Source organism: Bombina bombina, chromosome 7 (assembly GCF_027579735.1).
Source record: "Bombina bombina isolate aBomBom1 chromosome 7, aBomBom1.pri, whole genome shotgun sequence".
Taxonomy (NCBI): Eukaryota; Metazoa; Chordata; class Amphibia; order Anura; family Bombinatoridae; genus Bombina; species Bombina bombina.
In genome coordinates this window covers 623,937,620-623,954,305 of record NC_069505.1, presented here as the reverse complement: position 1 = coordinate 623,954,305, position 16,686 = coordinate 623,937,620, and the positions used below count along the sequence as shown (strand labels likewise).

At 35.2% G+C, this 16,686-nt stretch overlaps 1 protein-coding gene across 1 annotated transcript in view; it reads right to left on the bottom strand.

The window, feature by feature from the left end:
• TBCB (tubulin folding cofactor B) overlaps nt 1-11,126 on the bottom strand; it is a 53,876-nt gene extending 42,750 nt beyond the window's left edge. Inside the window, exons 1-4 of the mRNA XM_053688732.1 lie at nt 10,940-11,126; nt 8,718-8,861; nt 3,884-3,980; nt 3,595-3,786 (exon numbers count right to left, since the gene is read on the bottom strand). Coding sequence (XP_053544707.1) covers nt 3,595-3,786; nt 3,884-3,980; nt 8,718-8,861; nt 10,940-11,056 — 550 coding nt within the window. The 5' untranslated portion in view covers nt 11,057-11,126. The remainder of the gene's footprint in view (nt 1-3,594; nt 3,787-3,883; nt 3,981-8,717; nt 8,862-10,939) is intronic.
• Between the last annotated feature and the right edge of the window lie 5,560 nt (nt 11,127-16,686).

The following is a 16,686-nucleotide window of genomic DNA, read 5'->3' as shown; positions in this document are numbered from 1 at the left end:
TGCTGTTATCTAGTGCTCTTGCTAATGTATAATATTGTGTGTTATAGAGATACCTAGGTAGTATCTGTAGCACTACATGACAGGTAATAGTGCTGTTATCTAGTGCTCTTGCTAATGTATAATATTGTGTGTTATAGAGATACCTAGGTAGCATCTGTAACACTACATGACAGGTAATAGTGCTGTTATCTAATGCTCTTGCTAATGTATAATATTGTGTGTTATAGAGATACCTAGGTAGTATCTGTAGCACTACATGACAGGTAATAGTGCTGTTATCTAGTGCTCTTGCTAATGTATAATATTGTGTTATATAGATACCTAGGTAGTATCTGTAGCACTACATGACAGGTAATAGTGCTGTTATCTAGTACTCTTGCTAATGTATAATATTGTGTGTTATAGAGATACCTAGGTAGTATCTGTAGCACTACATGACAGGTAATAGTGCTGTTATCTAGTGCTCTTGCTAATGTATAATATTGTGTTATAGAGATACCTAGGTAGTATCTGTAGCACTACATGACAGGTAATAGTGCTGTTATCTAGTTCTCTTGCTAATGTATAATATTGTGTTATAGAGATACCTAGGTAGTATCTGTAGCACTACATGACAGGTAATAGTGCTGTTATCTAGTGCTCTTGCTAATGTATAATATTATGTTATAGAGATACCTAGGTAGTATCTGTAGCACTACATGACAGGTAATAGTGCTGTTATCTAGTGCTCTTGCTAATGTATAATATTGTGTGTTATAGAGATACCTAGGTAGTATCTGTAGCACTACATAACAGGTAATAGTGCTGTTATCTAGTGCTCTTGCTAATGTATAATATTATGTTATAGAGATACCTAGGTAGTATCTGTAGCACTACATGACAGGTAATAGTGCTGTTATCTAGTTCTCTTGCTAATGTATAATATTGTGTGTTATAGAGATACCTAGGTAGTATCTGTAGCACTACATGACAGGTAATAGTGCTGTTATCTAGTGCTCTTGCTAATGTATAATATTATGTTATAGAGATACCTAGGTAGTATCTGTAGCACTACATGACAGGTAATAGTGCTGTTATCTAGTGCTCTTGCTAATGTATAATATTATGTGTTATAGAGATACCTAGGTAGTATCTGTAGCACTACATGACATTTAATAGTGCTGTTATCTAGTGCTCTTGCTAATGTATAATATTATGTTATAGAGATACCTAGGTAGCATCTGTAGCACTACATGACAGGTAATAGTGCTGTTATCTAGTGTTCTTGCTAATGTATAACATTATGTGTTATAGAGATACCTAGGTAGTATCTGTAGCACTACATGACAGGTAATAGTGCTGTTATCTAGTGATCTTGCTAATGTATAATATTGTGTGTTATAGAGATACCTAGGTAGTATCTGTAGCACTACATGACAGGTAATAGTGCTGTTATCTAGTGCTCTTGCTAATGTATAATATTGTGTTATAGAGATACCTAGGTATCATCTGTAGTACTACATGACAGGTAATAGTGCTGTTATCTAGTGCTGTTGCTAATGTATAATATTGTGTGTTATAGAGATACCTAGGTAGTATCTGTAGCACTACATGACAGGTAATAGTGCTGTTATCTAGTGCTCTTGCTAATGTATAATATTGTGTTATAGAGATACCTAGGTAGTATCTGTAGCACTACATGACAGGTAATAGTGCTGTTATCTAGTGCTCTTGCTAATGTATAATATTGTGTTATAGAGATACCTAGGTAGTATCTGTAGCACTACATGACAGGTAATAGTGCTGTTATCTAAAGCTCTTGCTAATGTATAATATTGTGTGTTATAGAGATACCTAGGTAGTATCTGTAGCACTACATGACAGGTAATAGTGCTGTTATCTAGTGCTCTTGCTAATGTATAATATTGTGTTATAGAGATACCTAGGTAGTATCTGTAGCACTACATGACAGGTAATAGTGCTGTTATCTAGTGCTCTTGCTAATGTATAATATTGTGTGTTATAGAGATACCTAGGTAGTATCTGTAGCACTACATGACAGGTAATAGTGCTGTTATCTAGTGCTCTTGCTAATGTATAATATTGTGTTATAGAGATACCTAGGTAGTATCTGTAGCACTACATGACAGGTAATAGTGCTGTTATCTAGTGCTCTTGCTAATGTATAATATTGTGTTATAGAGATACCTAGGTAGTATCTGTAGCACTACATGACAGGTAATAGTGCTGTTATCTAGTGCTCTTGCTGATGTATAATATTGTGTGTTATAGAGATACCTAGGTAGTATCTGTAGCACTACATGACAGGTAATAGTGCTGTTATCTAGTGATCTTGCTAATGTATAATATTGTGTGTTATAGAGATACCTAGGTAGTATCTGTAGCACTACATGACAGGTAATAGTGCTGTTATCTACTGCTCTTGCTAATGTATAATATTGTGTGTTATAGAGATACCTAGGTAGTATCTGTAGCACTACATGACAGGTAATAGTGCTGTTATCTAGTGCTCTTGCTAATGTATAATATTGTGTTATAGAGATACCTAGGTAGTATCTGTAGCACTACATGACAGGTAATAGTGCTGTTATCTAGTGCTCTTGCTAATGTATAATATTGTTGCAAAACCGCTGCTATATAGTACTGCAGACACCTGCACACTCCTGATTGTACCTACCTGCTTTTCAACAAAAGATAACAAGAAAACAAAGAAAATTTGATAACAGAATTAAATTGGAAAGTTGTTTAAAATTTCTATGCTCTATCTGAATCATGAAAGAAAAACAAATTAGGTTTAATCTCCCTTTAAAAGGGACACTGAACCCACATTTTTTCTTTTGTGATTCAGATAGAGCATGATATTTTAAGCAACTTTCTAATTGAGTCCTATTATCATTTTTTCTTCATTCTCTTGCTATCTTTGTCTGAAAAAGAAGGCATCTAAGCTTTTTTTTTGTTCAGACTCTGGACAGCACTTTTTGTATTGGTGGAGGAATTTATCCACTAATCAGCAAGGATAACCCAGGTTGTTCACCAAAAATGGGACGGCATCTAAACTTACATTCTTGCATTTCAAATAAAGATACCAAGAGAATGAAGAAAATGTGACAATAGGAGTAAATTAGAAAGTGGCTTAAAATTTCATGATCTATCTGAATCACGAAAGAAAACATTTCGGTTCGGTGTCCCTTTAAGTATAACCCACTGCTTAGTGTGAAACAGACTGCTTTGTATCCCTTTAACACAACAGGCTTCCCCCCCACTCTAGTCACTACACCACTCAGCTCCCAATAATCCTGCACAGCTTTTGTTGGTTTTAACACCAGGACACTTGTCTATTTACACAAACCTCATCTCTACACGCAGAACCCTCTCCCCAACGGATTCATTTGCACCTTGATCATTAATAAAACCTAATATTGTCTCACATCGCTCACACTTGAAATCATTTCACCCTGTTCTTCATCAGACACCTTTAAACCATTCCACATCCCCACTCCCTGTGCACACTTTTCATTTTCTTAGTATGAGCAAGATCCTAACTGGTATGTTGTGAAAAGGAAATAAATCATAAAGATCTGGAGGAGCACTTACCTACGTACATAACTGTACCCCGCTTGGTGGGTTGGCCTATCGACCGCACTTCGCATCGCTCCCCTACATTAATGGTTTCTGCTGCTGCTTTCTCCTCATCCAGTTTCCGCTGTTGCTCCGCCGCCTTCTGGGCAGTTTCCTCCTCGTTAAATTTACCCATCCTATTCTTCTTGAGAAATGAGCGCACTGAATCTGGAATCAGAATACAATTACATTATAAAATTGGCTTCATAAATTTACCAGGAGCTGTTGAAAAGGACTATGGGTAAAATGAAACACTGGAAAATACCTGATCTTTTCTCATAGGCGTCTTGTGATATTTCATATTTCTCCACTCTGGAAAGGTCCTCAAATTCTCCGATTCTGGCTCCGCTCTTGTCTATCACCTGTTGGTAATCATTCATTATTTTTAGCACCAGAGAAAATACTGTAAAGAATCTGTTGTCTCAGTAGCGTCTTTCTAAACTGCTAGAAAAACAGAGATTTACAGACATTCCAATCTACTTGAAAACTAGACGTGCATTAAATATTCAGACGAATGTTTTTTTGTAGACAAGTTATTTGAGAAGTTTTCTGAGGGACTGTGATTAAACCCAAAGGCAGGAATACACTTTTAAATTTAAAACTATGAAACTTGTACCCAAATTTCAATGACATAATAGTTATAACTGAAATGTGCTAGAATGTATTTAAAGCGATAGTAAACCCAAAAATCGTCTTTCATGATTTGGATAGAACATACAATTTTAAAAAAAACTTTCCAATTTACTTCTATTATCAAATTTGCTTCATTCTCTTGTTATCCTTTGCTGAAGGAATTGCATTGCACTACTGGCCGGAAGCTGAACACATCTAGTTAGCCAATCACAAGAGACAAATGTGCGCAGGCACCAGCAGCTCCCACTGGTGTAGGATATGTGCGTATTCTTTTTCAACAAGGGATACCAAGAGAACGAAGCACATTTAAAAATAGAAGTGAATTTAAAATCGTCTTAAAATGACCGGCTCTATCTGAATCGTGCAAGTTTCATTTTGACTTTCCGATCCCTTTAAATTTTCAAAAGAAGCATTTTTACATTTTACTTGTATTAGAAAAAACTTTTCTAGTAAATGCTATTACTGTGAAATAGATCTAAAAAGAAGGGGTGGTTGTAACCAAGCGCTAAGATATATCCCTAAGCTGTGCACAAGAGGGGTCCTAACTAGCCCCCAAATAGGTAAATTGACAGTGAGAGTAATGTGTACAGCGCCAAAGGCTAATGGATAAAAAGTATGAGTACAGTAAAGACACTCATAGGTGTAGATTAAGTCTGCTGTGTTATAGTGTCAGCAGTAGATGATAGTGTTCATCAAGTGTAAAGTTAAATACAATAAATTTATTACAGAAATGAGCATAAAAGTACAATTAAAAATTCAATAAAACAGTAAAAGATGCATGGATCCATGATAAGACAAAAATGTAACAAGTTAAAAGGATGACAATGATAATAAATGGGTTGACTTGATTGGTATGCAATGCTGGTTTGGGTTTGCAGGGACCGATAAGAAAGTGATTTTCAAAAGGTGCACACAATAAGTTAGACAATAAAAGCAATGATGTCAATTAGAGAATGATGATGATAAAAATGTGAGAATCAATGTAATAATGCAAGGGGGCACAGCAGTGCAAAAAGCAATTTTTAAATTGAAAAAATGGTGAAAAGTCTTGATAAAGGCCTGTGTTATAGGGCCGAAACGCGTTGACCCACTGGTAAGAATTACTCCAAGGATATTACATTACTGTGGACATATTACGCTATGTTTATATTTTTTCACAGGAACGTTTTAGGACATTGAGCTAGCAGCTGACCGTTGTCAGGGATTCGCCTAGGGATCATCACCATCAACATCCAAGGTTTTTTCTGTTTTTATTCATTTGGATTACAAAATTGGCTTTTTGTTCCTTCTATGATCATCACTAACATTTGTTGAACAGCACCATATTTTTCACTATTATTGATTAATTTTTTCATTTTTTGGTTTGTTTCACATTAATTGTGTCACCTCCTATCACCATTTTTCCTTTTTTCACCATTTTTTCAATTTTAAAATTGCTTTTTGCACTGCTGTGCCCCCTTGCATTATTACATTGATTCTCACATTTTTATCATCATCATTCTCTAATTGACATCATTGCTTTTATTGTCTAACTTATTGTGTGCACCTTTTGAAAATCACTTTATCAGTCCCTGCAAACCCAAACCAGCATTGCATACCAATCAAGTCAACCCATTTATTATCAATGTCATCCTTTTAACTTGTTTCATTTTTGTCTTATCATGGATCCATGCATCTTTTACTGTTTTATTAAATTTTTAAATTGTACTTTTATGATCATTTCTGTAATAAATTTATTGTATTTAACTTTACACTTGATGAACACTATCATCTACTGCTGACACTATAACACAGCAGACTTAAAGGGCCACTAAACCCAAAATCTTTCTTTCATGATTCAGATAGAGAATACAAATTTAAACAACATTACAATTTACTTCTATTATTTATTTTGCTTCATTTTTTAGATATCCTTAGTTGAAGAAAAAGCAATGCACATGGGTAAGCCAATCACACAAGGTTTCTATGTGCAGCAACCAATCAGCAGCTACTGAGCATATCTAGATATGCTTTTCAGCAAAGAATATCAAGAGAATAAAACAAATTAGATAATAGAAGTAAATTAGAAAGATGTTTAAAATTGCATTTTCTTTCTGAATCATGAAAGAAAAAATTTGGGTTTCATGTCCCTTTAACCCCTTAATGACCGAGGACGTACGCCACACGTCCTCAGAAAAAAGGCAGTTAACGCCTGAGGACGTGTGGCGTACGTCCTCGGTTTGGAAAGCAGCTGGAAGCGATCCTCATCGCTTCCAGCTGCTTTCCTGTTATTGCAGGATGCCTCAATATCGAGGCATCCTGCAATAACAATTTGTGGCCCTCTCTACACCGGCCATCGATGGCCGCAATCGTTGGTGGGTGGGAGCTGCAGTGGGAGGCGGGTGGGCGGCCATCGATGGCTTCAGATACACAGAGGGGGGCGGGATCGGGGGCGGGAGAGTCAGGGGCGCGCACAGACACGCGCGCGTGCACGTGGGATCGGTGGGCGGGCGCGTGCACGGGAGGGAGCGGGTGGGAACCGCTTACACTACAGAAATAATTATGTAGTAAGTGGGAGGAAGAGGGGGAGTAAATGCCCCCAAAAACTAATCTAAGGGATCTGGGAGGGGGTGGGGGTAGGGGTTGGTCGTGGGGAAGCTACACTACAGCAAAATGTAAAAAAAAAAAAATACAAAAAGAGGAAAAAATGTTGTTAACTGGGTACTGGCAGACAGCTGCCAGTACCCAAGATGGCCCCCAATAAGGCAGGGGGGGGGTTAGAGAGCTGTTTTTGGGGGGGATCAGGGAGGTTGGGGGCTAAGGGGGGATCCTACAAAGTAGCATATGTAAATATGCTAAAGATGTATTTTTTTTAAAAAAAAAAAAACTTTTATTTTAGTACTGGCAGACTTTCTGCCAGTACTTAAGATGGCGGGGACAATTGTGGGGTGGGGGAGGGAAGGGAGCTGTTTGGGAGATATCAGGGGGTCTGATGTGTCAGGTGGGAGGCTGATCTCTACACTAAAGCTAAAATTAACCCCGCAAGCTCCCTACAAACTACCTAATTAACCCCTTGACTGCTAGCCATAATACATGTGTGATGCGCAGCAGCACTTTGCGGCCTTCTAATTACCAAAAAGCAACCCCAAAGTCATATATGTCTGCTATTTCTGAACAAAGGGGATCCCAGAGAAGCATTTACAACTATTTGTGCCATAATTGCACATGCTGTTTGTAAATAATTTCAGTGAGAAACCTAAAATTGTGAAAAATTTAGCGTTTTTTTTAATTTGATTGCATTTGGCGGTGAAATGGTGGCATGAAATATACCAAAATGGGCCTAGATCAATACTTGGGGTTGTCTACTACACTACACTGAAGCTAAAATTAACCCTAGAAGCTCCCTACATGCTCCCTAATTAACCCCTTCACTGCTGGGCATAATACACGTGTGGTGCGCAGTCGCATTTAGCAGCCTTCTAATTAGTAAAAAGCAAAACCAAAGCCATATATGTCTGCTATTTATGAACAAAGGGGATCCCAGAGAAGCATTTACAACCATGTATGCTATAATTGCATAAGTTTTTTGTAAATAATTTCAGTGAGAAACCTTAAGTTTGTGAAAAAAATTGTGAAAAAGTGAACATTTTTTTTTATTTGATCGCATTTGGCGGTGAAATGGTGGCATGAAATATACCAAAATGGGCCTAGATCAATACTTTGGGATGTCTTCTAAAAAAAAAAATATACATGTCAAGGGATATTCAGGGATTCCTGAAAGATATCAGTGTTCCAATGTAACTAGCGCTAATTTTGAAAAAAAGTGGTTTGGAAATAGCAAAGTGCTACTTGTATTTATGGCCCTATAACTTGCAAAAAAAGCAAAGAACATGTAAACATTGGGTATTTCTAAACTCAGGACAAAATTTAGAAACTATTTAGCATGGTTTTTGTTTGGTGGTTGTAGATGTATAACAGATTTTGGGGGTCAAAGTTAGAAAAAGTGTGTTTTTTTCTATTTTTTCCTCATATTTTATAAAAATTTTTATAGTAAATTATAAGATATGAGGAAAATAATGGTATATTTTGAAAGTCCATTTAATGGCGAGAAAAACGGTATATAATATGTGTGGGTACATTAAATGAGCAAGGGGAAAATTACAGCTAAACACAAACACCGCAGAAATGTAAAAATAGCCTTGGTCCCAAACGGACAGAAAATGGAAAAGTGCTGTGGTCATTAAGGGGTTAATCTACACCTTTGAGTGTCTTTACTGTACTCATACTTTTTATCCATTAGCCTTTGGCGCTGTACACATTACTCTCACTGTCAAATGCTATTACTGTTTCAAATGCATATACTAATAAGCTGTGCATGCACAGTTACACTATATATATATATATATATATATATATATATATATATATATATATATATATATATATATATATATATATATTTATTTTTTTTGCACAAAAATACCCACGTGGATCCTGCAGCCATTGTCAACAGGATAGGATCCCAGGAGGGCATCGTCCTGATCCAGGTTGAGCAGAAATCTGTTGTCGGTGTTGTACAGCTGCAAGTCCATACAAGATGCCGGAGATCCCACCACAAGCTCCAGCTTACACTGTGACGTAAAGGGGCATGAGTTACAAGAACAACTATATCACATATATGGGTCAGGGTAAATCATATCTAATATACACTTATATGGCAGATACAAGGTCAGATCAGACAACACAGCTCTTTGCTAATCTCCTTTTAAAGAACATAAACCTGTAAAAAATAGATCTGCACCATAAGGACAATCCTCTTCTTCAAGTATCAGGACATGGTCTCATTAGCTCTTCACGCATCTTTATTAGCTGCTTCTGCCTTATTAAAGTCTCCATCTCTTTCCTTATTAGCCAATCCTACATCATACGTTTTTAGCTCCATATTCAAAATAAGCTCCTCCTCCCTCTGACTCTTTATTAGTCCTCTCCCAGCCTGTCCCTCCTACATTATGTTTTTACATAGCAGAGCCTCCTCATTAGCGCCTCCTACATGTCAAGATCCAGAACATTTACATACGTGTGAACCTCTCAAGAATGTGCTATCACATAAGAGTTAATACTTAGGAACAGATCCATTTGAGCTACTTCAATGTAACAACTTTGTTTCCTCCAAATTAGCAAGATCCAATCATAATTACCCTAGTCCAGACCCCTGCTTAATATATAGCTCCTCCCATATATTGACATGGGTGATCTCACCTCAGGTTGCACCTTTCGCCCCTCCCACACCCCTGCTTAATAATATACAGACCATCCCACATCATGATATTGGTGATCTAACCTCAGGTTGCACCTTTAGCCCCTCCCACACCCCTGCTTAATAATATACAGACCATCCCGCATCATGACATGGGTAATCTCACCTCAGGTGACAACTTTAGCCCCTCACACACCCCTGCTTATTAATATACAGACCATCCCACATCATGACATGGGTGATCTCACCTCAGGTGACACCTTTAGCCCCTCACATACCCCTGCTTATTAATATACAGACCATCCCACATCATGATATTGGTGATCTAACCTCAGGTTGCATCTTTAACCCCTTCAACACATAATTATTAATATTTAGCTTCTATCACTTCACATTAGCCCCTCCCACATAAGGTACCACATATTTAGCTCCTCCCACATCACATTACATCAGTTCTTTACAACTCACCTAAACCCATTTTTAGCTCATCCAAATTCTAAAGTCACTAACAGCCCCTCTCACACCTTTTTGTTCATCGTTTTTTATTTTAAATCAAGCTCCTCCCTCCCACACCCCTGATTATTAATATACAGACCATTCCACATCATGATATTGGTGATCTAACCTCAGGTTGCACCTTTAGCCCCTCCCACACCCCTGCTTATTAATATATAGACCATCCAGCATCATGATATTGGTGATCTAACCTCAGGTTGCACCTTTAGCCCTTCCCACACCCCTGCTTATTAATATACAGACCATCCCACATCATGATATTGGTGATCTAACCTCAGGTTGCACCTTTAGCCCCCCCCACACCCCTGCTTATTAATATATAGACCATCCAGCATCATGATATTGGTGATCTAACATCAGGTTGCACCTTTAGCCCCTCCCACACCACTGCTTATTAATATACAGACCATTCCACATCATGATATTGGTGATCTAACCTCAGGTTGCACCTTTAGCCCCTTCAACACATAATTATTAATATTTAGCTTATATCGCTTCACATTAGCCCCTCCCCCATCACATTACATCAGTTCTTTACAACTCACCTAAACCCATTTTTAGCTCATCCAATACCTAAAGTCACTAACAGCCCTCCCACACCTTTTTGTTCATCTTTATTTATTTTAAATAAATCAAGCTCCTCCCACTTGCATTTTTCACCTCCCATTGACCCATGCTAGCAGTGCAGCTTCACATTAACCCAATTAGTCGCTTCAAAATTATATAGCACATTAGCACCTACTACCTAACGTAATAGCTTTTATCCCTCCCCCTTTCATGACTCCTCCCACTAGGTGCCACCATTCTCCCCATCACGTGACAACTTAACAGCTCCTCCCCCTCGGTCTCTGACTGTGACCTCTCACACCGGCTTGTCCCTGCTCCCTATGTCACGCTGCTCTATGGGAGCCGCCATGTTTTTGTTTAAATCCCAACCTTCATCTCTGCAAGAGTGAGGCCCCGGTCCAGCCTCTTCTCAGCCGTAAAGGAGTTCAGGCTGCTGCTGATCGTTACGGTCACGGTCGGAGCCGTATTAACGATGACGGAGCTCATGTTGGCTGTGGCGGCTCCAAAACCCGGGAATGAACTGAAGGAATTGGACAACCAATCAGGATACAACAATGAACTGGACAACCAATTAAAAGCCCTTTCCAGACACACCCGATGTCAAATGGATAACGGGTTGAAGAAACAACGAATCAGCTGCTGGCTCTTGCCAACCAGGGGAGTGGATTAGGCTATTAGTACCGTTTAGAGGGCGGAGCAAGCCAATGAACGGATGGCTTTGTTGACAGCTGACAACCAGTCAGAGACGTAAGCGTCGCTGAGGAGGGCGGAATATCATTTTCCTATCGTACTGCCCACTGCTTATCCAATCGCAGGAAAGAGTCAGATCTTATATGTGATTGACAGCTCTGTCCGCAAATAGAAAAATACGTATTTGTGCAACTGCGTAAAAATCATGGAACGCAGACCACAATGGCGGAAAGGGGTGTGGTAATAAAAAATAAAAGTGCGACATATATTACTGTAGAAAACAGTTTAATTCAAATAAAATTACATTAAGATACATTTTTGAAGTCATTTGATTTTGTGTTTGCTATCATATAATTTATTGTAGATATGTGTTTAGTTATTTTAGGTCTGACATAAAATCATCACTGTAGGTTGCCATAGAAACAACAAACAAAGCATTAGTTGTTATAGTTAGAAGTGGCCCTTGCATACCCCAGTATTTAGTTTTCATGCAATGGTTATAATAGAGATAATTCCTAATACAATCCAAACACAAAACAAAACTGTTGATGCAGAAACATTTTTTATATCATTTTTATTTTATGAGTCCAAATGGAACATTAATTTATAACATACATTTAACTACTGGTCAATCTCCTGAGAATGCAGTGATCTAGGAGCAGGTGCTAATAAATACAACTGTGTTAAATATATTCCAGACATCCCAACTCTCCCTGAAGTTCAGGGAGTCTCCCTGATTGTAATAGCGGCTCCCTGATGCCAGCAAATGGAGTGCAATCTCCCTGAAACTCCAAGTACCATGATCCAATGTGGCCCAAATCCGAAAAGTGTTTCTTTAAGGAATTCCTTTAGTTGCTGGGACGTTATAGAACCCTCAAAGCATCAGTAACCAAAAGCCCCCACTGATTCTAATAAAATAAAACACAAATACTACCTTATTTACTACACGTAATTAAACTTCGTATTCTAAAATATTTAAGCATTCAACTAGCGTACAATCACTGGAAAATAGGTTTGTTGTATGTGGTTGTGCAATAAACCTACTTTTTTTTAAATGTGACTTTAGTGGGAAGCTATTTTAATGATATAAGTCTCTATCTTATTTAGAGTTTCAAGGTGTCCAATATATAACTGGGAGGGGGGGTGGCGGCGGCGCAGTAGCGGATGAAGCCACCTCACTGAAATGAGCTTTTGCAGGTTGGGATGTCTGATATTCACCAATTTTCCTATAACTGCATGTAATAGACACTACTAGAGAGAAGAATGTGCACAGATACTGATATAAATATACAGTATATACTAATTGTCATATAACTGCATGTAATAGACACTACTATACAGAATATGTACAGATACTGATATAAATATACAGTATACACTAATTGTCATATAACTGCATGTAATAGACACTACTATACAGAATATGTACAGATACAGATATAAATATACAGTATACACTAATTGTCATATAACTGCATGTAACAGACACTACTATACAGAATATGTACAGTATACACTAATTGTCATATAACTGCATGTAATAGACACTACTATACAGAATATGTACAGATACTGATATAAATATACAGTATACACTAATTGTCATATAACTGCATGTAATAGACACTACTATACAGAATATGTACAGATACAGATATAAATATACAGTATACACTAATTGTCATATAACTGCATGTAACAGACACTACTATACAGAATATGTACAGTATACACTAATTGTCATATAACTGCATGTAATAGACACTACTATACAGAATATGTACAGATACTGATATAAATATACAGTATACACTAATTGTCATATAACTGCATGTAATAGACACTACTATACAGAATATATACAGACACTGATATAAATATACAGTATACACTAATTGTCATATAACTGCATGTAACAGACACTACTATACAGAATATGTACATATACTGATATAAATATACAGTATACACTAATTACATATAACTGCATGTAATAGACACTACTATACAGAATATGTACAGGTACTGATATAAATATACAGTATACACTAATTGTCATATAACTGCATGTAATAGACACTACTATACAGAATATGTACAGATACTGATATAAATATACAGTATACACTAATTGTCATATAACTGCATGTAATAGACACTACTATACAGAATATGTACAGATACTAATATAAATATACAGTATACACTAATTGTCATATAACTGTATGTAATAGACACTACTATACAGAATATGTACAGATACTGATATAAATATACAGTATACACTAATTGTCATATAACTGCATGTAATAGACACTACTATACAGAATATGTACAGATACTGATATAAATATACAGTATACACTAATTGTCATATAACTGCATGTAATAGACACTACTATACAGAATATGTACAGATACTGATATAAATATACAGTATATACTAATTGTCATATAACTGCATGTAACAGACACTACTATACAGAATATGTACGGATACTGATATAAATATACAGTATACACTAATTGTCATATAACTGCATGTAACAGACACTACTATACAGAATATGTACAGATACTGATATAAATATACAGTATATACTAATTGTCATATAACTGTATGTAATAGACACTACTATACAGAATATGTACAGATACTGATATAAATATACAGTATACACTAATTGTCATATAACTGCATGTAATAGACACTACTATACAGAATATGTACAGATACTGATATAAATATACAGTATACACTAATTGTCATATAACAGCATGTAACAGACACTACTATACAGAATATGTACAGATACTGATATAAATATACAGTAAACACTAATTGTCATATAACTGCATGTAATAGACACTACTATACAGAATATGTACAGATACTGATATAAATATACAGTATACACTAATTGTCATATAACTGCATGTAATAGACACTACTATACAGAATATGTACAGATACTGATATAAATATACAGTATACACTAATTGTCATATAACTGCATGTAATAGACACTACTATACAGAATATGTACAGATACTGATATAAATATACAGTATACACTAATTGTCATATAACTGCATGTAACAGACACTACTATACAGAATATGTACAGATACTGATATAAATATACAGTATACACTAATTGTCATATAACTGCATGTAACAGACACTACTATACAGAATATGTACAGATACTGATATAAATATACAGTATACACTAATTGTCATATAACTGCATGTAATAGACACTACTATACATACAGAGTATGTACAGATGCTGATATAAATATACAGTATATACTTATTGTCATATAACTGCATGTAATAGACACTACTATACAGAATATGTACAGATACTGATATAAATATACAGTGTACACTAATTGTTATATAACTGCATGTAATAGACACTACTATACAGACTACAGATACTAATATAAATATACAGTATACACTAATTGTCATATAACTGCATGTAACAGACACTACTATACAGAATATGTACAGATACATATATAAATATACAGTATACACTAATTGTCATATAACTGCATGTAATAGACACTACTATACAGAATATGTACAGATACTGATATAAATATACAGTATATACTAATTGTCATATAACTGCATGTAATAGACACTACTATACAGAATATGTACAGATACTGATATAAATTTACAGTATACACTAATTACATATAACTGCATGTAACAGACACTACTATACAGAATATGTACAGATACTGATATAAATATACAGTATACACTAATTGTCATATAACTGCATGTAATAGACACTACTATACAGAGTATGTACAGATACTGATATAAATATACAGTATACACTAATTGTCATATAACTGCATGTAATAGACACTACTATACAGAGTATGTACAGATACTGATATAAATATACAGTATACACTAATTGTCATATAACTGCATGTAATAGACACTACTATACAGAGTATGTACAGATACTGATATAAATATACAGTATACACTAATTGTCATATAACTGCATGTAATAGACACTACTATACAGAATATGTACAGATACTGATATAAATATACAGTATACACTAATTGTCATATAACTGTATGTAATAGACACTACTATACAGAATATGTACAGATACTGATATAAATATACAGTATACACTAATTGTCATATAACTGCATGTAATAGACACTACTATACAGAATATGTACAGATACTGATATAAATATACTGTATACACTAATTGTCAATTAACTGCATATAATAGACACTACTATACAGAATATGTACAGTATACACTAATTGTCATATAACTGCATGTAATAGACACTACTGTACAGAATATGTACAGATGCTGATATAAATATACAGTATACACTAATTACATATAACTGCATGTAATAGACACTACTATACAGAATATGTACAGATACTGATATAAATATACAGTATATACCAATTGTCATATAACTGCATGTAATATACACTACTATACAGAATATCTACAGATACTGATATAAATATACAGTATATACTAATTGTCATATAACTGCATGTAATAGACACTACTATACATAATATGTACATATACTGATATAAATATACAGTATACACTAATTGTCATATAACTGCATGTAATAGACACTACTATACAGAATATGTACAGATACTGATATAAATATACAGTATGCACTAATTGTCATATAACTGCATGTAATACACACTACTATACAGAATATGTACAGATACTGATATAAATATACAGTATACACTAATTGTCATATAACTGCATGTAATAGACACTACTATACAGAATATGTACAGATACTGATATAAATATACAGTATACACTAATTGTCATATAACTGCATGTAACAGACACTACTATACAGAATATGTACAGATACTGATATAAATATACAGTATACACTAATTGTCATATAACTGCATGTAACAGACACTACTATACAGAATATGTACAGATACTGATATAAATATACAGTATACACTAATTGTCATATAACTGCATGTAATAGACACTACTATACAGAATATGTACAGATACTGATATAAATATACAGTATACACTAATTGTCATATAACTGCATGTAATAGACACTACTATACAGAATATGTACAGATACTGATATAAATATACAGTATACACTAATTGTCATATAACTGCATGTAATAGACACTACTATACAGAATATGTACAGATACTGATATAAATATACAGTATACACTAATTGTCATATAACTGCATGTAATAGACACTACTATACAGAATATGTACAGATACTGATATAAATATACAGTATATACTAATTGTCATATAACTGCATGTAATACACTACTATACAGAATATGTACAGATACTGATATAAATATACAGTATACACTAAT